General features: G+C 36.7%; 1 protein-coding gene across 1 annotated transcript in view; it reads right to left on the bottom strand.

The window, feature by feature from the left end:
• Window positions 1–2,098: 2,098 nt before the first annotated feature.
• Window positions 2,099–25,910, bottom strand: part of aacs (acetoacetyl-CoA synthetase) — a 44,730-nt gene continuing 20,918 nt past the window's right edge. Inside the window, exons 11-18 of the mRNA XM_065250806.2 lie at window positions 20,802–20,866; window positions 15,759–15,881; window positions 11,147–11,260; window positions 10,534–10,659; window positions 9,576–9,645; window positions 7,816–7,874; window positions 5,876–6,078; window positions 2,099–5,774 (exon numbers count right to left, since the gene is read on the bottom strand). Coding sequence (XP_065106878.1) covers window positions 5,637–5,774; window positions 5,876–6,078; window positions 7,816–7,874; window positions 9,576–9,645; window positions 10,534–10,659; window positions 11,147–11,260; window positions 15,759–15,881; window positions 20,802–20,866 — 898 coding nt within the window. The 3' untranslated portion in view covers window positions 2,099–5,636. The remainder of the gene's footprint in view (window positions 5,775–5,875; window positions 6,079–7,815; window positions 7,875–9,575; window positions 9,646–10,533; window positions 10,660–11,146; window positions 11,261–15,758; window positions 15,882–20,801; window positions 20,867–25,910) is intronic.

Below are 25,910 nucleotides of genomic sequence, written 5' to 3'. Positions count from 1 at the left end.
CTCATATCAACCAAAAAAACAATTATTCTTTTATAAATTGACCTATTTCATGACAGGTACTTGTTAAAGGTGCAGTGTGTAATTTTTTAGAAGGATCTGTTGACAGAAATGCAAAATAATATACAAAACTATATTATCAGGGGTGTATAAAGACCTTTCATAATGAACTGTTATGTGTTTATTACCTTAGAACGAGACCTTTTTATTTACATACACGGAGGGTCCCCTTACATGGAAGTCGCCATTTTGTGCCGCCATTTTTCTACAGAAGCCCTTAAAGGACAATTTTTTGATTTTGAAGTTGTCTCAGATGATGACATGTTTGTCTGGTGGTGGCTACCATAGCTTCTCTATGTGTTTCAAAAGCGAGGGGTGAGCCGTGGACTAATCCGTTGGTTGCAATTCACAACCTCACCACTAGATGCCGCTAAAATTTACACACTGCACCTTTAAATACAGCTCTCAGTGAATCTCTAAAACATTATAGTTTGAATATTTTGTATTTAAAATGGTACCCTAGCAGCGGTCCTCCGAGTGACATACCTCCTGTGCTAAACCCACAATCAAAATGAAATTAGCTAAATGTTTTGACAGTGTGCATATGTGATATTGAGAATAACATGCTTGTTGTTCTACAGTAAGGTCTTTATATGAATGTGATTCCAGCGTCAGGATCATCTGGCAATGCTATACTTTTATCTAACATGTATATTTACCAGCGTGCGGCCCCCCTTTTGTACGGTTCATTACTTTGTGCCCCCCCCCTAAAGAAAATGTATAAAAACTGTTCTTAAATGTAACATTTTAAATAATTATCTGAGGTTTAATTACACAAAATTTAAGATAAATTAATGTATTATATCAAATGTCATAAAACTGAGGCCCCACTGGCACAATCTCACCGCCACCCACATTGTTCGTCACCAAACTGTTTTGGATGGTTGGTAGAAGTTGCTTTTTCTTTATTCATGGCTGATATTAGCCCAGATAGTATTATTTTATTATTATCAAATACATTATTATAAAAGTATTAAAATTTTAAATAAACAATACATGCAAATCTCTAAAAATGGATTATTACAAATCAAACCTGTAAAAACTTGTGCAGGAAAGCATGTTTCATTGTGCAAATGATCAGAAACCACATCACACCGTGATTTTTCAGTATGCTGTAGTTTGTCGCAGAAACCAAAAATATTAATAGATGACTTAATGGGAAGCAGGAACATCCCACATCAGCCCACCACCCACCCCTCTGTGTTAATGTCTCCATCAGAACCTGTCCGCCGTCTTCCTTCTGTTCCGAAATGAATACCCCCTACCCTTCCATTTAAACACACACTCGCGCTCAGATGTAAAATGGTCTATACAAGCGACCGGTCGGCAGATTACATGTTGAGCGGAGGCAATTTGCAGACAGACAAGCCTGAACGTTTCAATCATGTCGAGAAAGACGAGTGACAATACATCACACACACACACACAGACGCACTTGTGCACCTGACCCATCCTCCATTGACGTACCTCAGAATTGAACCTGCACAAATTTGCCTCGTCTTTTACTACTACAAATGACAGCATTCATATGGGGATGGTGTTGTCTGATCTCTGAAACCTCTCATTTAAGTTCAGGCCGCCTCTTGCTCTCTCCGGTCTCCCTCTCTTTCAGAAATAGGATTTCATTTTGATCATCACATTGAAAACATCAGGGTGGAAAGATGAATCTGGTTTGAAATGAGACGACCGAAGCGCCTCGCTGTCCTTTTTATTTTCGAAAGGTCTTCTGGACTCCTGTTGCGACATGCTTTCAAAAAACGTACACTTCATTTTTACTTTGTGTCCAGGTGCACAGAAATAAACCTTCAACCGGTTTCCGGAGGTAATTGAATGAGACGATCTCTGTATTAAAATCCTTATTCGGCATGATCGTGCTCCAATTTTATTTTATAACAGAAGTGGGTTAAAATCATGATCTGTAAAATTTACATTTATGCATTTATACAAAGCGACTTGCAGTGTACAAGGTATGCATTTTTATCATCATGTGCGTTCCCATGACCGCAACACATATCGCAATATAAAATAAGTGCACGTCACATTGAGTTCTTAAGAGTTTTTTAATTATACAGCAAGTTTGCAATTATACAGAGTTTAATAAGCAACTTTATACATTAAATAGGTTCCCGGTGGACTCTGCTGAAGTGGTCCATTGATGTACAGTCACAATATATTTATACAAATATATTCTCTACTTTATTAGTATCCATTATTCACATTCAACTATGTGCAATATTATTTCAAAGCATGTACAATATGACAGCAGCACCTTTTGATTACTAGTTGTATACCAATTACATTTAATTTAATGTAATACAATATAAAGGACCCCAAACAAAACCTTAAATTACCTCCCGTATTCCATGTATCAAAAAGGAAAATAACATCATAATAAAAATGAAACAGACATCCCAGGAATGTTCATGGAATTGATGAGAGTATGGAAAAATTATTTGTAGTGCATTGCATGTCAATAAAGGGTTAAATGGGATGAATCGTATAAACTTTGGTATTTGGTAGCTTATTGAGCAAAACTGATCCGAGATGGGGCATATGGTGGCACACGGGTGGGCATGAGGTGAAACAGACCCACCCCTGCTCGTCTAAACCAGACTGCAGCAACTGCTTACCATCTGTACCACTATACAAAATCATTTTTTAATTTGAAAGAAAAGGAGCTTCACACCCTCGCCATCTCATATTAAAAACCCTTCCCAAAGCCTGTGGTCTGTAACTCAGGCCTGCAAAGTTTCCTTTAAAGGTAAAAAAAACGTACCCTCATTGAGGTCAATTGCATGATTTCCGCACTATAGTTTTATAGTAAATTGTTTCCCAACATGACCCAGATTACGACCGAACCAAACACAACCATTTTAAATAAAATGCACACACGCCTCCACCAACCAAGTTGACTTTCAGCCCAAAATATGCATAACGAACTGAAATCCTCAAATAACAACCCGTGGGCTTCTCTATTGTAAATAAAATCGCACACAAAATTAAAGCAAAATTAGTTTAAAACTGTTCAAATGCCACATACTTTTTGGCTTTTGGAGAGGCTGTGGCATAACGTTTCTTTCAGCTTTATAGCTAAACCATCCATTTGCTGTAAGGTGCCTCTATAAATTCAGGTATTTTTAGATAAGGAAACATCTAAAACTTTTTGGAAGGGGGTCCTTGAGGACCAGAATTGGGAAGCACTGAACTAGAGCATGTCTAACCAGGGTTGCCAAGTCCTGAGTTTTCCCATGCAACTGGACTACTTAAACACTTTGCCGCGGGCCTTTTTCATGTCCACGGGTTGAAGCTATAATAATGTGATATTTAGCCCATACTAGAAATTGTCTACAGAAAACAATACTTATATTAAAATAAAATAATAATTCTTGTAAACATTATCATTACATTCCAAAAGAACCGGGATGAAGCAGATGAACCCTGCCAAAAACACAGATCTTACCCCAAGAACACGATTTTTACCAGAGGACCACCTTAAAACGCGCGATTGGGCTAGTTTCGAGTAGCAATTGGGGGGGGTTCTTAATCCCATACTACAATTTGTCTACAGAAAACAATATTTATATTAAAATTATCATACATTCCAAAAGAACCGGGATGAAGCAGATGAACCCTGCCAAAAACACAGATCTTACCCTCAAGAACACGACTTTTACCAGAGGACCACCTCAAAACGCGCGATTGGGCTAGTTTCGAACAGCAATTGGGGGGGTTTTCTTAATCCTATACTACAATTTGTCTACAGAAAACAATATTTATATTAAAAGAAATTAATAATTCTTGTAAACATTATCATTACATTCCAAAAGAACCGGGATGAAGCAGATGAACCCTGCCAAAAACACAGATCTTACCCTCAAGAACACGACTTTTACCAGAGGACCACCTCAAAACGCGCGATTGGGCTAGTTTCGAACAGCAATTGGGGGGGTTTTCTTAATCCTATACTACAATTTGTCTACAGAAAACAATATTTATATTAAAAGAAATTAATAATTCTTGTAAACATTATCATTACATTCCAAAAGAACCGGGATGAAGCAGATGAACCCTGCCAAAAACACAGATCTTACCCTCAAGAACACGACTTTTACCAGAGGACCACCTCAAAACGCGCGATTGGGCTAGTTTCGAGTAGCAATTGGGGGGATTTTCTGTGAAACCTGGCAACCCTGCGCCTAACAGTAATTTTTTTCTTGTTTTAAAACTTAGACCAGACTTTTTATACTCTCATACAAAGCATTTTTGGGATGTAAATACTTTTTAAGAGGTTATCTAGGTATCATTTGTTAAAGTTTTCCTGCTTTTGATTTTTAGATTCTTGCATCTTTCTGAAATGCGTCAGAAAAACTGTCCCGAGGTGTCACTGGGGCAATACTCTTTAAAACGGTTGCAAGATGTTCCATTGAAGTATAGATATGCATACATTTGGTAACAGTATGTGCCTTTGAATGTATCTTTAAGGTAATAATATGCACTCTTTTGTCCCATGATGTAGCTCTGAGGTACTAATATGACCTCTTTAGGTGCAAATGTGTACTTTTTGAAAGGGTACCGGTCCAGTGACACCTAGGGACCATTATAGACCTTTCTTTTTGAGAGTTAACACTACTCAGATGATAAATATATAATGAAGTGGATATTAAAAAAGTTAACAGAGGAATAAATAATAGGCAACGTCTTGACCCTACATGTGATGGACGGCAAAAAGGAGAATCACAGATTCGGGAATATGATAAGAACATGAATGGCAGACAAATGTACTTAGGTTAAGAAGATGAGCTTCAAATGTTGACTAAAACTTTTCCCATCGAATATAAAGCTTATCAGACAAAGAAAACAAACACTGTCACTGTTAATGGACATCCAGTATGTTTTACACAAAACATAAGCAGCTCATACTGAATGTATACATGTAAAAATACCGGTACACCTTTTAGGTCCATGAACTATATCATGTTCAATCAAATCTATATTTGGAGATAACATGACATACTTGAAAAATACAGCAGATTCACTTAGTAACAGGACATAGGTAAAAAATCCTATAACAGAGTCATAGTTTAAAGAGAGGTGGGGAAAAATGGAAGTTGACATTATTCAGTAACATACATTTGACTCATGAAGATGAGCAAAATTAGTGTCTTTTTAAGAGCTTAAATACAGGACTGACATGGTTGAGGATTAAAAAGGATTTGGAAAAGGGGACGGATATTTAATGTTTGTGACTTCGGTGCGTCCTTTGAAAAGAATATTTGTTGGAATCAATAACAGATAAAATGTCTCACAGAGATGCAAGTTCTCGGAAAACTCAATGCCGTTCTTCACTTTCTACTGAAGAGGAACTGACTTATACTTCTCTTGTGGAAATATTATATGTACAGATTTAAGCAGATCCACTAGGTAGCCAGTTTGAACGGGTAGTTAAATCCTACAGAGCTTTAAAAGATCCTGCAGATGGTCCAAAAGGTATCCGGGGAATCTGAACCCTACCAAAGGAGCTTTAGAAATGCCGGACCCTGGTGTCAGGTATTCAGATATTTTGTACCTTTCTCCCATGATCAGAAGTTCTGAAGTTCAGGCAAGTTCTTGTAGAGGTCCAAAGAGTCAGGGTTTGAGAAGGCTCCTCTCTGAGTCACCTCTTTACCGGCTATCACTTGCTTTACTGCAACTTCAACTTTCTTACCGCTGATTGTGTACTGCGGACGGAGAAGTAAAATCAATAAGACTGATATAATGAGATGGTTGAAAAGCAAACAGAAGTAAAAAAAAAACATGGAGAAAGACTGAGTGCACTCACCGGGATGTCCTTGGTTTCCAGTATCAAAGCTGGCACGTGGCGGGCGGACAGAGCGACTCTGATAGCACTCCGGATTTTGCCAACCAGCTCTTTACTGAAAGTTTTATTGGGTCCCATCTTCAAGAATAGAATCACTCGCTCTTCTCCATCACTGTTGTACTGAGGGACACAAAGGCTGTCCGATACCTCCTCAAAGGCCTCCACTGGTAGAAAAAAGGGCATGAGAAGGATCTTTAATGTTAGAAATTATTACTGATTTATATTTTAATATATTTTTCCATGAATGTGTATTAAATGAATCCCATAATAGTCTATTAAATTCATTTCATGGCTTTTCTCTTGGTTGCGCTGCTTCCAGTAGTGTATATTTATGATTTTATCCAATAATATGGGTCAAAGAAATCTGCCTAGGCCTTCAGAACGAACAGTGCAGGCGCCTTCAGATTAAGATAAATGGCAATGAAATCATTGCTTTAACCAATCAGATTTGTCACCGGCACCATCTAGCAGGCCTACAATGATGTCAGCATTTTGTGTCATTTGATCGAATTGACCCCTACTAGCAGTTTTAAATAAACCAGAAAAATTTCCCACAAGTTTTTTTCCAGCTTAACACAGTCACAGAACACAATTCAATCTGTACCGGCTAAAAAACGAAAACGGACTGTAATGTATGCCATGACGGATTTTGAAGGCAAAAATCCAGTTAAAAGAACTCGATTTCCTTTAGCATAAAAATTCTAGTGAGAGCATGAGACAGCTGTACGCGTTGACATGTTCGGCGCTGATTATTCCGGTGTCCACTGCTTCGGACATTCTCAGCCCTACAACAAATTTAAGGGGCCATGGCTGACTTTTTCCATATTAAAGTGCTATAATTGGGCCCCCAGTGCTTCTATCAACCTAGAAAATGTGAAAAATATCAACCCAGTAACTTAGTTTTGGTAAACCATTCTCAACCAGCACATGAAAAAATAGGTAGTTGAAATTTGGCTCTCCTTATGATGTCATAAGGAGCTCTTATTATAATAATACCACCCATTAATCTGCACTACCCAATCACAGCACTGCAATTTAGTGCAGAGAGAAAGAGAGAAAATAATTCACAGCACAATTGAGTTTCAATTTCAACAAACCACCATCATTGTGATCCGTGTTTGCATTTCATCCGCTCATTTGCATTTTAAAGGACACACCCAATAAGGCACATTTTTGCTCACACCTACAAAGTGGCAATTTGAACATGCGACATTATTTATTTGGTATTTTGAGCTAAAACTTCAAATATGTGCTCTGGGGACACCAAAGACTTGTTTGACATCTTAAAAAAGTCTTGCACATGGCCCCTTTAAACTTATGCCAGAAATACTACAGTGATCAAACTTTTCTTGAGGAAAGAAAGGAGTTTGGATTTTATATACAAATTATCCACAGGCTAGTTAGCAAATAATATCTGTAAAATGTAAATTTTGTAAATATCACTTTTTTAAAACCCTTTAAAAAAAATTATTTAAATAATGGACTGTCAACAATGTAATTTGTTACACTTTTGATTCTTCAAAACACTTGGTAAGCTTTATAAAAATAAATGTATGCAATTTCTTTAGCAAAAAATGTTAAATACCTTTCAAACAGATTTATGTATAATGTTCGCTGCGTCTTATTTTGTAGTGTTTTTTTAAATAAAGTAAAATTTGACTCTTATTCTTTGAGGTGTAAAATACAGTAATTTCTATTTTACTTTGCAATTAAAATGTTGATGTGTTTCTAGTGCCGCGACGTCTTGATGGTATTAAGTGATGGATTAATTCAGATAGGACACCACTGAAGGCCTAGGTGTGAAATGCATGTCTAACACAAGTTAAACCATGTTGAAATTCAGGCTGGTCTAAAAAGGTCTAAAACTCTTTTTAGTAGGAAAAATGTAAAACGTATCTCACCAATGTTATATATTTCCGAGCTTCCAAACCGAACACCGTTAGGATTCAAGGTTCCATCACTAAAAAAAGCAAACAGACAAAACAATGTTTTTAGTATTCCTTTTTATTAAAGGAATATTCCATTTTCTTAAAAGAAAAATCCAGATAATTTACTCACCACCATGTCATCCAAAATGTTGATGTCTTTCTTTGTTCATTTGAGAAGAAATTATGTTTTTTGAGGAAAACATTGCAGGATTTTTCTTATTTTAATGGACTTTAAGAGACACCAACAATTAACACTTAAATCAACACTTAACAGTTTTTTTCAACGGAGTTTCAAAGGACTATAAACGATCCCAAACGAGGCATAAGGGTCTTATCTAGCAAAACGATTGTAATTTTTGACAATAAAAATAACAAATATGCTCTTTTAAAGCACAACTCTCGTCTAGATCCGGTCCAGCGCGACCTAACGTAAATGCGTAGTGACGTAGGGAGGTGACGTGTTACATATATAAAACGCACATTTGCGGACCATTGTAAACAATAAACTGACACAAAGACATCATATAGTATCATTCCACATACAACAACGCCGGAACGGTCCTTGCTCTCAACACATTTGTAAACACTGGGGCGTAGTTTCGCGTTCGTCCTCTGTGACCTCTTGACGTCATGACGTATTGCGTGGGGTCACGCTGGCGCATCACGACCGGATCTGAACGAGAAGTTGTGCTTTAAAAGTTTATATTTGTTATTTTTATTGTCAAAAATGACAATCGTTTTGCTAGATAAGACCCTTATGCCTCGTTTGGGATCGTTTATAGTCTTTTGAAACTCCGTTGAAAAAAACTGTTACGTGTTGATTTAAGTATTAAATGTTGGGCTCTATTCAAGTCCATTAAAATGAGAAAAATCCTGCTATGTTTTCCTCAAAAAACATAATTTCTTCTCGACTGAACAAAGAAAGACATCAACATTTTGGATGACATGGTGGTGAGTAAATTATCTGGATTTTTCTTTTAAGAAAATGGAATATTCCTTTAAGGAGCGATCTCCTGGAGTAAGACATGAAACAAGTAAATGCAATAAATATATTAAAATAAATATTCAATCCGAGTAATCAGGCTATTATCTATAAAATACAATATATACATATTGTATACATATATATTTTGTAATAACACCGTGTGCATACCAAAAATGTAAACAAGGAAATTTATTATACAAAATGTATTACATTTTTGATTTTCAGTTCATTTCAGTCACTGTCAGGGGCATTTTTGCAAAAACTTGAATACTCGAAAAGGACTAAATAAAATTGTGCTTAATTTCAATAGTCCTAACTAACTATCATTAGAGTATTAGTAGACAATTAGGGGTAGGGAAGGTTGGGAGAATAACTTGAAATGTGAATGTGATAGCAAAGATCATTCTTTTGAAGTCTTTTGAGAGATCATCGTAGCATTAAATTATAGTAAGGAAAATGTTTGAAGTGGACTATTGAAATAAACTGTTACCAAATGAAATGTATAGGTCACCAAAATGACCCCCAAATTGTTGTAAACCTGTATAAATTTGTTTTGCTAAATACAAAGGAAGATATTTTAAAGATTGTTAATAATCAAACATATCAGGGGCACCATTCACTTCCATAGTAATATTTTTCCCACTTTAAAAGTCTTTTTTGGTGAACTACCTCTTTAACTTGACAAAAAAATCCTCCACAAAAAGGAAAAATAAAATCACATGTGAGGTCCGCATGAAGTGAGACTCACCTTCTCCCCAACATGACGACACCTCCTGTTTTAGGATTTATTTTGCAGTAATCACCATGAGCCCAGACTCCTAAATGAGCAGGAATGCATGAATAAACAATAAACATTGCAGATTGAGTGAGATACAGAAGCGGCTACTGGGTATCAAAGCAGAAATGTCTGAGATGTTTAATGAGGCTGAACTGTCCTGATTGGCCTTTTCCTGCATCTGACAGCAATGAAGATTCAATGAGACTTTTCTTGTGCTTACAAAACCCAACAACAATCATTTTTCCTTTTTGCCCTCAGAAATCTTTTAATCAATACAGTGGAAAACTGCAGTCCACACTTAAGCGCCGTGTTTGTTTTTTAAATCAGGTAAAGCTGTGTCTCCCTAAACAACTTAAAGGTCCCATTCTTCCTGTGTTTTTGAAGCTTTGATTGTGTTTACAGTGCACAATATAACGTGTTCATGTTTCACGTGTAAAAAAAACGCGGTATTTTTCACACAATTTACTTATCTCTATAGCGCTGTTTTCACTGTCCTAAAAATGGGCTGATGTCTTTCTTCTTGTCTTTCTATGAAGTCCCTCCTTCAAAAATACGTATCGAGTTCTGATTGTGTACTGTAGTTTGTTTGGTGTATTGTGATTCATTAGCAGTTTAGCTTGCCGTTAGCTTAGCTGGTCACTGACGTCCTGTGGGCGGAGTTTAGTCAAAAAACTGTTCTATTGACGTCATTAAAGCAGGAAGTAAAGGGCTGTAGTCCAAACCTGCTGTTCACTGAAGGCTTTGAAAGAGGAGTTCTGTTAAAGAAAATATATATCGAAAATATATAGCTTTATCATTTTACAGGTATTATTTATGCTCTAACAGCAACATTACACACTAACTAACGTTTGAAAAATGGGATCAGGAAGAACGTGACCTTTAAGAGCTTTAAAGGGACTGATGTGAGTACATGTGATGTTAAGTTTACCTGGGAAGGTTGAAAAATAGGCTTTGTGATATTTGCTGCCGTTTTCGTCGTTCCAGAAATGAGTGGGCTGGCATGGGATGGGCTTCAAACACACAAGCTCTCCGCTTTCACCCCAAACAGGTTTGCCTGAGACAGACACCAAACACAACAGGATTATGTAATCAATGAGCAATGAACATTTTGATCCTTTAAAGCAGTGGTTTTCAAACTGGGGGCCGGGGCCCCCAGGGGGGCCGCGAGATTGTGCCAGGGGGGCCCCAGTTTTATGGCATTTTATAAAATACATTCTTTTATCATGAATTCTGTGTAATTAAACCTAAAAAATAATAAGCCAACTAACCAACAGCACTACTAGGTATAATTTTATATGTTTTGTTTAATTAAAATATTACATTTTAAAACTGTTTTTGTCATAAATTTTCTTTTGGGGGGCCGCAAAAAAATGCACTTTACTCAAGGGGGGCCGCACGCTGAAAAAGTTTGGGAACCACTGCTTTAAAGCATAGTTACCTAGGTGAGATCACTCACAGCTCACATGAACATCATTAACCATTTCAGTAAAAAACAAACCACCTTGACCATAAAATCTGAGATAATCGTAAACTATTTTCACCTTCAATGTCCCAGGACTCCACAGCCATGCCAAGATTTCGGGCCTGTATTTCTCCTCTGTACACTGGGACGGTCGTATTCTGACCCATGAAGCATGAAATGATGTCTGTGCCACCTGAAGAAAACATTTAAGATGTTGAGATACAATTTCAAAGATGTTAAAATGTTAATTGTTTTAAAGAGTGGCTACATTTACATGCAACCAAATAATCTGTTTGTAATTAATTACAAATAATCCAGATTAAAGGCTCAATCGGACTGAAAAGCCTTCATGTAAATGCCCAATCTGTGGTTCGCAAACCCTTAGTGATTCACGAGGTAATTGAAGAGGGTTCGTGAGTTGATGAAAAACATTTAATTAATAACTTCAAATTAAATCATAACATTTAGACATTTAGCAGACGCTTTTATCCAAAGCGACTTACAAAGAGTAGGAAACAATAAAGCGACTTGTCATAGGGAGGCAATAATACAAGAAGTGTTTATACCAAATTACAAGTTTTCACTATTTCGAAACAATGGCCGTTGAGAGAGTCATAAGATTCAAATAAATGCATTTAAAATAAAAAATTGAAATAAGAAATCTACTTGCTAAGAAAGTAGATTTTTACTAGCCAAACACATATTTTATTTGTGACCATAACATAACACTACAAAAAATTACCAGATGAAGGTTATAATAATAATAATAATGATAATGATAATAATAACTATGAAAAATACTACAGATTTTTTGTTTAAATGGATGAAAAAAAATAAAATTAATAAATGAAGTTTTATTACCCAAATGTGCTATTAAATTATTGAAATAATTACTTAAAATCTCAAGGGGTACTTAAAGTAAATTATTTAGGTAAAGGATGACAAAAACAATTGAAAACCCCTGCCTTTACCGTTACGAATCGATCTGAATGAAGTTGATCCAACTGAAATTGACACGTTGATGTAGATTAAACTAACCAACAGTATATAAAATTAAACCAACCTTACAAATATACGCAACATACACTGAATAATATTAATACAAAACTAGGGCTGTCAAAAGATTAATCACGATTAATCGCATTCAAAATAAAAGTTTGTTTTTGCATAATATTTGTGGTGTGCAATGTGTGTTATTATTTTATTGTATATATAATTACAAACACATGCACATATGTATTTAATATATATATATATATATATATATATATATATATATATATATATATATATATATATATATATTATTTTTTTTTTTAAATATACATAAATAATGTATACATGTATGTTGGTGTATTTATATATACACAATACACACACAAAAATATTATGCAAACACAAACTTTTATTTTGTACTTTTATTAATCTTTTGACAGCCCTATACAAAACATAACTTTGTTTTAATTGTTTATTTTAAAATATCCAGCCATTATATTCAGTTGTTACAGGCACGTAATGAATCTTGGAATAGCCTAGGTTGTGAAGGATCCATTCATTCTATCCTTAGCAGTGCGCAGAAATAAGGACGCATTTTGAGGCTTCATTTTAAGCATCCTTCAAATTGGGCACTGCTGTGACATTATACATCTTTAATTTTGCAGCCTTCGAATTGGGACACAACTAGTGTACATTCTGCAGGGTTAATACATTACATACTGTGCTTTTATACCGCCACCGGCGAGAGCGTCAACGTGGCCGGAAGTCATTTATTTTCATTTTTTTTAATATGACAACGCTTCTTCGTTGGATGACTCCTCTCCCAGGGTATGCACACTTCAAAATCTTGCTGAAAGTAGTAGGTTATCCGGGTAAATTCGGACATACTAGCCTCACATACTGATTTCCACCTACTATACAGTATAGAAGTAGGCAGTTTCGGACGTAGTGCAGGTTTTTTTATTGGGACCGAACCTTCAAAATGTTTGAGCTTTTAGGATGAAAAGCAGAGAAAATATGAAAAAGAGAGGTAGAGATATTTGATACTCCAACCAAAAAGAAAAAGCAAGAAAATCAATACTTAGAAATAATAAGGTTTCGAGTAGAAAAACAGGAAGGAGAAGGATCCGAGGTTGGGAAAAATAAAAACAAGATTCAGTAATTGAAAAACGTAATGACTTTAAAGTTAGATTATAAGACGGAAAGAAAAATCAAGTAGAAGCAGATGAAATAGACAGACACGCATACATCAGCCTGTCTATCGTCCCAGCAACCTCTCCATGTCTGTGACAGATGGTGGGTGATATCGGTGGGTGTCTATTGGATTCAGGTGGATTCTGGGTGGCTGAAAGTGTTAAAGTTTCCTGCCAGCTGCCCCTCGGAGCTCTGGAGTCCGACTGGCTCAGTAACAGGAGCAGCGGGAAACAGACCCCATCACATATGCTCGGCCCAACACCGGGGTCAAGGTCAAATTCGCCTCAGGTTAGCGGAGGCACGCATCTCACGATGGACAAGGAGAACGGTTTCTCTCAGTTTCAGTTTCTTTAGCTTGCTTGACATTTGAGAAACCTCTGGAGTCAAGAAACGTCAGTCAAAGCGTATTTTTGAAAAATTATGAGGCACACGGCTCCTCAAACGTGTCAAAATTCAATGAGATCACTGTCATGCTATCAGAATTTATCCAAATGGCAAATCAAACCAACTTTAGTGTTGGATTTATGCATAAACAGTTTCTGAAGGCTTTCAAATCTCTCTGTCACTCATATTGCAATTACAATTATATTGCCTACAACTTCAGAGTCATTTCTAGGCAGGAAACCTTATTTAAATATTTTTACTACATTTATCTTTGTAACCAAAATATTACACTTTGGTTAATATAACTACCATAAAACCAGAAATCCTAACACTTTACAATAAGGTTGTATTTGTTAACATTAGTTCATGCATTAGCTTCGTTTTTCTAACCCTTACTCCAAGTGACCATGGTTTAAAAATAGACAAAAAAATGGAGCAACCTATATATGAAATGACATCCTAAAGCAATTCCCAAATCAAACCCCATCAACTTTAGTATAAAAAAACTGAAAAAAAAACAATACATAAAACGACACAAAAAGATGTGCCGTGTTAAGTGAACGAGAAGGACTGGCATATCATATGCACGCAAAATTGGAATTTGGCTTATGTATTGCACGACTTTTCACTGTCTGCTATTTATACGCACTTAACTCTTTCTCCGCCATTGACGAGTTATCTCTTAAATATTTGCATAAAAACATGTTCCTGATGAATTTTTATGTTAATCTGCAATACCGCTAGATGGCGCACTTACCCAATTTATAAAAAACTGAAGCCAAAAAACGTTATTAACTAATTTTAAACTCTGTGTATGTTTTGATAATCATTCTGAATCTGATCTCTTACAAAATTCGTTCACAAAAATGTAGAAACACCGTGTCTGTAGAAATTACAGTATTACTGGGTATTACTGGCAGCTGGTTGCCAGTAAATTACTGTAGATTTTACATTTATGTTATTTACTGGCAACAGTTTGTTCAAAGTTAAATGAACATGAAACATTTTGTTTGTTTGAAAACAGAGGGTCTGTTCTTTAATTTGATATATTTGTATGTTTATATATTTGTAGAAGAAAATTTTCTTGAAAGGCATTTTGTGAAACTTTTGTGAAAATCACAAAAAATGCTGGCGCACAACTTTTCAAAAAATGGCTGCCGGGGAATGAGTTAATGAGAAGGGGTTGTAAAATTAGTTTATGCACAATTAACTAGCCTGAACAATTGTACTGCCATTAACGTCCATGAACTTTTCATGAACAAATGCTAAAAAACTATACTGCTCATTGTATGTTCATGTTAGCTAATGCATTTAGTAAAGTTAACAAATACAACCTTACTGTAAAGTGTTACCCTATAAATACATGTTTTACGTTTTAAAAAACGAATAATTTTTTATTATACCTAAACAGTACCTATGTTGCTTCTCGTCTCTAATGATTTGTGCAGAATAAGAGCACACCACATAAAAAGTTAAGTAACAAATAGGTTTAAAAAACTTGGGCTGATAAAACATGACTGTAGCAGGCTGTCGCTGACCTGCCATGAGAGCAAAGCTCATCTGGTGAAACCGCAGGGTAAGACTGGGCACAGGTGCTGTGTGTGAGAGCCATGCTGCGAGACCCCGGTCACAAACACACACGCATGCACACAAAATCAGCAGTCCGCCACAGCTGTTAGCGCTGATGCTAATTTGTTTCCGCAGGGCCCGGTGGGCATGAGATCACACTGCCACACACACATACGCACGCAATGGAAGTGCTATTATAAAAGTGGGGAAAGATAACTGAACAAAAGCGAAGGACCAAAGTAAATGAAACAAGCATACGATGCACAAACTAATATACAGTATAAATATAGTGTTTAACACAGTCTGTGAAAACCAGGCTAAATTTATTTTTACTGTTTTCTGCATAAAATCATCCTATATAATGTAAAGAAGATTCTGTGAAAACATAACCTTGATTTCTTTAATATTGACTGAGTAAGGTCACGTCCAAGATTTAAATGAATGTGAAATCAATGACTGAATTCAAACTGTGATGCTCTCAAAATTAGATTAAGACCCTTCAGCCTGGATTTCACAGACAGGGTTATATAGAGTTATATGAAGCCCACCTGATATGGATCCCAGGAGCATATTATTCTTGATACAGCTGTACACATACTCATAGCTCTGAGGTTTCAGTGGAGATCCTGTAGAGAGGAGGGTGTGGAGGGTCTGCAGGTTGTGTGTGTTTGCTGCAGACAGGCGAGAAAAGTGGGGCAAAACAAATTTTTAATGCATGATGAAAAGCTAAAGCAACAATTCAAATGTTATAGCTTAACTGTGAAAAAAGAAAAGAAAAAAGCTTTTTTGTTTTCTAGCTTCATATACACACACACACACACACACAATGGTAAGCCATTTAAAAAAACTATGCTATTAAAACTATGTTGTCGTTTTTTTTTCAAACACAAAGTAACACTGTCTCAACTAACTAAGACTGTTTTGTAAACACTTTACTTGAAGGGGTGTTCATAAAACTGACATGACACCTTAACAATCATGACATGACACATGCCATGAACACGAAGTAGATTTTAAGCACATTTATGACAACTGTTATTAAGTGTCATTTGTGTAACTGTCATTTTTAATGCAAAGATGACATTGTTTGAGATGTCGTTGTTATGACAACTTGACATTAACAAATACATTTTAACTTGTCATGACAACTTGACATTACCAGGACAAAATAACTGACCACTTTTTACCAGTGATTCAAATTGAATTAGTCATTAAAATTTCATTGTTGATACTCTGTCAAACAGTCTTATAACAGCGTCAAGAATATTTTTCTTGACCTCAACTACAGTGATACAAATATAATTTGTCAATAAAATGTCATTAAGTGTTAATACGCTGTCAAATAGTCTTATAACAGCATCATGAATATTTTTCTTGACCTCATCTACAGTGGAAAAACAATAATTTGTCATTAAAATTTCATTAAGTATTAATACTCTTTCAAATAGTCTTATAACAGCGTCATGAATATTTTTCTTGACCTCAACTACAGTGATACAAATATAATTTGTCATTAAAATGTCATTAAGTGTTAATACGCTGTCAAATAGTCTTATAACAGCGTCATAAATATTTTTCTTGAACTCAACTGCAGTGATACAAATATAATTTGTCAATAAAATGTCATTAAGTGTTAATACTCTGTCAAACAGTCTTATAACAGCATCATTAATATTTTTCTTGACCTCAACTGCAGTGATACAAATATAATTTGTCAATAAAATGTCATTAAGTATTAATACTCTGTCAAACAGTCTTATGCTGCATTTACACCAACCGCGGTAAGGGCGTGAAGCGCGAGTGATTTCAATGTTAAGTCAATGTGAAGACGCGTTGACGCGCGTCAGGAGGTCCCGCGGCGCGGAAGAGGCGTTCGGCGCGGCGCGGAAGACGCGTTTCCGCCTCTTTCGCGCGTGAAGCTCGGGCGAAAGGCGCGAATTGAGCGTTGTGCGCGGTACGCGTGGTAAGCGCGAATTGTGCTTTTTGTGCATCTTGCGGTTCACGCGAATTTGCGGCTGACGCCCGAGTTGAAAAATTTGAACTTTGGCGGAATTTCGCGCCGCGTTAACCAATCAGGAGCCTGCTTGCTGCTGTGGTGGCAGCCCCGCCCGGAGTCACACACTCAAGCAGTCACTCGAAGCTATATGACACAAGTTGTTATTTCTATAGTGGAGACAGGAATAAAAAGGACCTCGCTTGGAAGAGTGTCAGTGAGGACATTGGGCAACCTGGTAAATGTAATACACACTTCACTTTTGAGTAACGTGACGTTTATCGACCGTGTCGTTTATTTTCCCCATAGTAAGGTTACCAAATACAAACTGGTAACTCTCTCGATAAATGCACAATCAACATCAGTCATTTTGCAAACAGACAACCGCATAGCACTTGCCCCTCCCACAAGAAGCGGAGTTTGCCTCTGACGCGCGTCAAATGCTTGGTTTTTCCGCGCGTCTACTCCGCTCTACACGCGCGAATGCATCCAAATTGTTCAAGCGGCAAACCACGCGCGGTAGACGCGATTTTGACGCCCAAACCGCGTTTGGTGTAAACTCAGCATTATAACAGCATCATGAATATTTTTCTTGACCTCATCTACAGTGGAAAAATGATAATTTGTCATTAAAATTTCATTAAGTATTAATACTCTGTCAAACAGTCTTATAACAGCATCATGAATATTTTTCTTGACCTCAACTTCAGTGGTACAAATATAATTTGTCATTAAAATTTCATTAAGTGTTAATACGCTGTCAAAAAGTTTTATAACAGCATCATAAATATTTTTCTTGACCTCAAGTGCAGTGATACAAATATAATTTGTCATTAAAATGTCATTAAGTGTTGATACTCTGTCAAATAGTTTTATAACAGCATCATGAATATTTTTCTTGATCTCAACTGCAGTGATACAAATATAATTGGTCATTAAAATGTCATTAAGTGTTATTACACGGCTCTCTGGAATGCTTGATTCTGATTGGTCAGTTGAGACATTTGCAGGTTCGTTCTTTTCAAATAATAACCGCTCCAAAATAATAACGCATAGCCGGACTACTTGCACGAGTAAAATTGCTCCGTGCCAATAAAGATCAATAAAGATTACTGCCTGTTTGGCGCCATCTTGTGACAAACACTCGACAACCACGACAAGACACAGACAGCGAGACTGAACTTGACAAAATAGAGCATGACAGCTACGAAGCCAACACACAAAAAATACAGAATGGGCATTAAAACTTCTCAAAGACTGGTCAAAGAGAAAAAAATGGAGACAGACAAGTATGAAGCAGAGGATCTTAATAAGGTATTACGATCATTTTATGCATCTGTGCAAAGTTTCGCGGAAGGATAAAAATGTTAATTTAAAACAAATATGCCAATAAAATGTTTCAAATTCATATTCATGTCCAGTTTTTTTTCTTATGTGGTAAGTAGCCGTGTAATAAGCGGGATAATGTAGAGGCAGCCGGTAGTTATTGGGAAATAAGCCCCTTCAGTGTGATACTGATCACACTGTCGGGGCTTATTTCCCGATAACTACCGGCTGCCTCTACATTATCCCTTACTTAATACGCTGTCAAATAGTCTTATAACAGCATCATGAATATTTTTCTTGACCTCAACTACAGTGATACAAATATAATTTGTCATAAAATGTCATTAAGTGTTAATAGCTTCATGAATATTCTTCATAATGTTTTTTTTTAGTTTTCTTCATTTGTTAAAGAAATAAAATCAATCATGCATTAATAATAATACAATGTATAAAATTATATTTTATAGCATATGGAGACTGATTCACCTTGAATTGTATGAAAGAAAGTACAATAATGGGTTACGCCATACAGCGTAGGGTCCATATCACTGGAAAAACAGTTAATAACATTATGTTTTGTTAGTTTTTTTCTTCTATGTCAGAAAATTTCAGAACCCTCTGTATGAGGAAGAACAAGTTTTATTAGTTGTCACTTTCTTATGTATTGTGCACATACATAAAGTTAAGTATAATATTTTTACCTGTCTGTTGCATTTTGTTAAGGTTAAATGAGAGTTTAATGTAATGTTAACCCATAAAGCTTGGTAGTTTCTTAAGTTTGATAATTATTCTGCTATATCATGTTTATGGCAGATTTATGACAAGTTATGATGTATTGGTTTATGTCAAGTTGTCACAACAAAGATATTTCAAACAATGTCATCTTTGCATTAAAAATGACGTTATTGACACTTAGTGACAGATGTCATAAATGTGCATAAAATCCCTTCATGTTCATGACAAGTGTCATGTCATGATTATGAAGGTGTCATGTCAGTCTTATGAACACCCCTTCAAGTAAAATGTTACCGAATGTTTTTTATAGCACTGCTGTGAAGAACCCATTAAACCCTTCATTCAAAACATGCTTTTAAATTGTGTACATTGTGTAGATTTTAGCAGCATCTAGTGGTGAGATTGTGACCAACGGCTCAGACCACCACTCACCCTCCCTTTTCGAAGCACATAAAGAAGCAACAGTAGCTGCCACAGGACAAACACATCATCATCGGAGACAACATAGTGACAAAATGCGTTCTGTATAGCAGAATGTCCATTTAAGACTACTGTAAAAAACATGACGAGGACTTCAACGTATTATGTAAGGTCTTTATACACAACTGAAAACATAGTTATGTATTATTGCATTTCTGTCAATAGATCCTCATAAAATTTACAAATTGCACCTTTAAATGTGACCTTATCTTTACGTCTTTAATCAAACTAATAAATATTAAAGCTCAGATCACCGTAATCTCTTTTCAGACAGGTTTGCAGTCTAAAGGCAGGCTGGTGTGGGTCACAGTGATCAGAATTAAAATATGCTGAAATGCATGCAGGCAACATGCCAGACCACCCGCCTGGGGTCCTGTGTAGAGAGAGTCTCTCGCCCCGGTTATCAGAGCCACTGCCACACCCCACAGGCTAACAGGTGTTGCTCTGAAATGTCAAGCAGCCAAAGCGATCCGTAGAGGGACAGGAAACACTAATCTGACCCCCAACACACAACTATATATTTAACCTACTATCACACACACACACACATTCAGTAAAGTTATGAACATAAAATCATCCTACATTTATATGTAGTTATCTTTAATATTGACTGAATAAGGTCATGTTAAAGATCCAAATATAAAGTTGTTTTTAAAGCCCAACCTTCATAGGAAACAATTTGTACTCGGGTATCTCTTATAAAGAGGTGTTTCCTGCAAATTGCTAGTAGCTAATTCTGTACAAAAAAGGGCTTTTAATTCAAATCGCTCTCCCGGCAGTCGTTACGCACAAACTCCTCCACCTTCTGCTGTAAATTGCATTTTAATTCACTTTCACTTGCCGACATTATTGTTATATATTCATAAGCACGTACAAACGGTTTAGTGAATGAGTCAGTGGTATCCAGAGACCGAAGGGAAAGAGGGGAAATTAATGCGTACTATGAAAGAAAAAGTGAAAAACATAAGGGAGGCAGAAGGGGAGAGAGGGAACGAAAGAGCACGAAGTTGACAGACAGCAAGCGAGAGATTGTAATTTAACAGTGCTTTTTGTTTACCTGGTTTCAGATTTCTCTCCTCTAACACAGACAGCCACTTCGCTCCAGTCCCAAAAATAGTAATTCTGTCAGTAAACAATAAAAAAGGATGGCAAAAACATCAAGTTAACAATTAGCAGTATGTTCTGAACGCATAAAAAAGAAAGTAGGTTAGACTTTTTCAGAGAAATACGTCTGACAGTGCAGAAATGTTCATTTGATCATGTGTGTATCTATAAATCTACTATGTTGTTGGTTTGTTTTTGTGCATGATCTAAGGATTTGAGTTTCTGCTACTTCCTTATTCATTACCCACCGCCGCCCTGTCAACTATTTTTGATGTATATTGGTAATATGCTGTTCCTCATAAAAAATAAAGTGTTTTTATTTGCAGGTCAGAGTTCAAACGTAATACAATTTTTCAGTGATTTTTTCATCTGCTGCAATTTGTATGTATTTGAATGAAAGCCAATCGAAACAATGCAGGGTTCACACCAGACGCTGTTGAGGCGGCAAGCGCGAGTGATTTACATGTTAAGTCAATGCAAAGTCGCGAATAGGCATCCGGCGGAACGGAAGGCGCGAACTGAGGGTTGCAGAGGGAAACGTGCGAGTTGAAAAATCTGAACTTTGGTGGATTTCCGTGCCGCGTTAACCAATCAGGACCTTGCTGTAGTAGTGACGTGATTACAGGAAGCCTTATCGTCGCAGAAGCCCCTCCTATGATGAAAATTTTCGTGTGAATGTCTCGAATGACTAGAATTTCACGCGCGGCTTTCACGTGTGAATGAAGCTAGTAAACTCAAAATGTTCAAGGGTCGAACTATGCGCAAATAGCGCGTTTTTGCAGCCTCTACAGCGTCTGGTGTGAATGCACCAAAAAGAGTATAACCAAAAACCTCACCCAAACATTTACAATACATTTATATTTAGGCATTTAGCAAATGCTTTTATCTAAAGCGACTCACAAAGACAAGCATATTTTTTGACATATTACACTGTGAGGGCCCTTACTTTAAAAAATTGGGTTACTGTTAGCCATTAAAAAAACTTAGTATGTTTTAACTATTTTAAAAAAAACGTGCTTTACCAAACGGTTGATTTGTCACTTTATAGTAAAAGTAGAAAAGCAGCATTGCGATCCCATAGAAAAAACTTTTTTGGTTCACCAAAGAACCTTCTTAAAGGAGGGGTGCATGATTGTTGCAAAACGCTTTGGAAAAGGGCCAATTACCAAAACACACTTGTAGCCAATCAGCAGTAAGGGGCGTGTCTACTAACCGACATCGTTGCCTAGGTTGCGTATGTGTGGGGCGGGTCTATCAACATAAGGTTCAGATTTTATTGAGGTAGGGGTGTGTTTGTTTAGGTGATTTCAAATGTCAACATTGGCTTTCAGAGATCATGCACCCCACTTTTAACTCTTTCCCTGCCATTGACGAGATTTTCCGGCTTTCCGCCGATAATTGAATTATCTCAGCATTTTGCTCAAAATTGGCAACCTACCCATATTTGAGAGGTGACAAAAAGAGAACTAATAAAAGGTAGGATGACCCCGTTTTTTGTTTGAAAGCAGAGGGTCTGTTCTTTTTTTATTTGATATATTGTTTGTTTATATATTTAAAGAAGAACATTTTCTGGAAGGCATTAAACTTTTGTAAAAATCATGAAAAATGCTGTTGCTGGCTGGCAACTTTTAAAAAAAAAACGCTGGCGGGGAAAGAGTTAAAAGTACCATTTCTTTCTTAACCCTTTGACTGCCTGGGTTTCATATGCTGTGAATAATCAGAAATGTATATTTCTCAGCAAATAGTACATTCTGACTACAGAAATGGATGATCTGAAAACATTAGCTTAGCTTTTCTACTTTTACCATAAAGTGACAAATCAACAGTTTGGTAAAGCACGTTTTTGTAAAATTTGTAAAAACATACTAAAGTTTTTTTTTTATGGCACAAAGTAACATAATTTTGTAAAGTTAGGGCTCTTACAGTGTAATATGTCGAAATAATATGTTTTCCTTACAAAATTTCACCAAGAACAGTTCACATGGCAGGAGTGATTTTTTTGACCTTGTTCACACTGTCAGTCCAAAACCTGATTTTGGTGAATATACGATTGGAATTCAATCACATTTACAACGTATGAAAGGCCAAAAACCACATAAAAACAAGTTGATTTCTAATCCGTTTTGGGCTACATCCAGAGGTGGTTTGAAATCATTTTCAAATCCCATTTCAGGAAATCCATTTCAGTCTGACCGCTCTGACCGCATTTCAGTAGCTTTTCGGTTATTTCATTCGGTCACGTGACGTAAAACATGAACGCATCAAACGTCGAGGCAGATTGTCGTGCCAGTGGGACGTCACTGCCATAGAAACAGCACAGATAATCTGTAAAACGTCAGAACGCTACAAGACGCACAAAACAGTTGTGATAGACAATATGGACAACGAGTCTGTCAAATCGGATATACACCAAAATCGGATTTGGACTGACAGTGTGAACAAGATCTTACGCTGCGTCCGAAACCACCTACTTCCATACTATATACTAGACAAAGTAGTGCTTTTTGTATAATATATAGTATGGTAGTAGGCGATTTCGGACGGAGCATTTGTCTCTGTCATCCATCTAAGAAATATTGTGAAAATCAAGTGCTGTTGATTGACACTCTGACATCTAGTGGATTTCTTTTGCCATAACATACATCAAGCTAATGTTAGAAATAGCTCATTCAGCTGAGGTACTCCTCTCAAAAAAAATGTTGACTAAATTTGTTTGAGAGGTAGTTAAAGGGTTAACACTTTCTAGTCTGTTAAACCTTTTACCACTACAAAAAAATTGGAACAACACAAAGGTTCTGTAGCCTGACAAAGAGAAACCTTTATCTTTAAAATTGTATTTAGTGTAACGAAGTAGACTTACATCTGTAATTATTTTGAAGAGAGTAGGAAATGAGATATAGAAATGAAAAACGGGACTCGCCGAACACACAGATGCTGTCTGTTAGGCTGCATTTCCAACAAAACGAAAATCTAATTTCCACAGCGCTCTTAAAGGGATAGTTCGGCCAAAAACGATATTAAACCCATGATTTACTCACCCCCAAGCTGTCCGAGTTGCATATGTCCATCGTTTTTCAGACAAACACATTTTCGGATATTTTAGAAAATATTTTAGATCTTTCTGTTCATTAAATGTAATGTCACGGGGTCCAGCAATAGTCCACGACCTTCAAGTCCAAAAAAGTGCGTCCATCCTTCACAAATTAAATCCAAACGGCTCCAGGATGATAAACAAAGGTCTTCTGTGGGTAATCCGTGCGGTGTTGTTGTAGAAATATCCATATTTAAAATGTTATTAACGTTATAAACTACCTTCCGGTAGCGCCGCCATCTTGGAGTGATCCGCATTCAGGATGAGAGCTTACGCAGCGTACAGAGTTTCTCTGCTGCTGCTCTGTGCCCCCGCCCTCCGAATTTGTCATACGTCACTAAGAAAAGTGCGTACACTACGCTAATACTTTCTCCTGAATACAGAGGAGTCTAAGATGGCGGCGCTACCGGAAGGTAGTTTATAACGTTAATAACATTTTAAATATGGATATTTCTACAACAACACCGCACGGATTACCCACAGAAGACCTTTGTTTATCATCCTGGAGCCGTTTGGATTTAATTTGTGAAGGATGGACGCACTTTTTTGGACTTGAAGGTCGTGGACTATTGCTGGACCCCGTGACATTACATTTAATGAACAGAAAGATCTAAAATATTTTCTAAAATATCCGAAAATGTGTTTGTCTGAAAAACGATGGACATATTCAACTCGGACAGCTTGGGGGTGAGTAAATCATGGGTTTAATATCGTTTTTGGCCGAACTATCCCTTTAATCTTTCAAGTCTGACTATAGGTCACAGTGTGTAACGCGCTTGGTGTCAATGACGTGGAATTGATCTAAATGGCGTGTTGACCTGCAAAGGACTCGGTCAGGCATCTCTTGATGGAATCAGTCAGGGTCAGAAATCGGGGTGCAAAGGTCACACCAGTGCAATATCTGAAGTGCAGAGAGCAGGCTAAATGCTGTCAGCGTGAATGCGTTGGTGTAATCTCCATTTGTCTACCGTGAACGTGTTTACAATGAAATTATAGTAAAGTGGCTCTAAAGGAAGTATAATGTGTGAAACTGGCAGCACAAATGCGAACTGAGCATAACTGTAAAGGCAGATAGACTGTAGATGAGATTGACCCAGAATAACACCAACAGTTTGGTTTTAGAGTTAAAGGGGTTATATTATAGTCAACATGGATTTTCTTTGCTCCGTTAAAAACATAATAAGAAATATTGTACATTTTCAAAATATCAAAGCTCAGAAAGGTTTGTATGGTTCATTGCATTACGCCTAAAAATTTAATTGTGCAGTCGTACATCCCATGATTCCTTTAAAAGATTAGTCTTTTTTCTTTAAAAAATCCAAATAATTTACTCACCACCATGTCATCCAAAATGTTGATGTCTTTCTTTGTTCAGTCGAAAAGAAATTATGTTTTTTGAGGAAAACATTCCTTGATTTTTCTCATTTTAATGGACTTTAATGGACCCCAACACGTAACAGTTTTAATGCAGTTTAAAATTGCAGTTTCAAAGGACTCAAAACGATCTCAAACGAGGCATAAGGGTCTTATCTAGCGAAACATAAGGAAAATAAAAAATATGCACTTTTAACTATCTCTGGTCCTGTGATGCGCCAGCGCGACCTCACGTAATATGTCATCACGTGAAAAGGTCACGGATGACGTATGCGCAACTACGCCCAAATGTTTACACGTGTGGAGAAAGAAGAACGTTCCAATGTTGTTGTATGTCGAATGATACTAATTAATGTCTTTGTGTCCGTTTATTGTTTAAAATGGTCCGCAAATGTGCGTTTCATATGTAACAAGTGACCTTTCTACGTCATTACGCAATTACGTGAGGTCACGCTGGCGTGTCACAGGACCGGAGATGTTGTGGTTTAAAAGTGCATATTTTTATTTTTATCGTCAAAAATGACAATCGTTTCGCTAGATAAGACCCTTATGCATGGTTTGAGATCGTTTGAAGTGTTGGGCTCTATTACAGTCCAT

Source organism: Paramisgurnus dabryanus, chromosome 5 (genome assembly GCF_030506205.2).
Source record: "Paramisgurnus dabryanus chromosome 5, PD_genome_1.1, whole genome shotgun sequence".
Taxonomy (NCBI): domain Eukaryota; kingdom Metazoa; phylum Chordata; class Actinopteri; order Cypriniformes; family Cobitidae; genus Paramisgurnus; species Paramisgurnus dabryanus.
The sequence above is the reverse complement of the archived record's forward strand: the minus strand, read 5'-3'. Positions and strand labels throughout refer to the sequence as shown.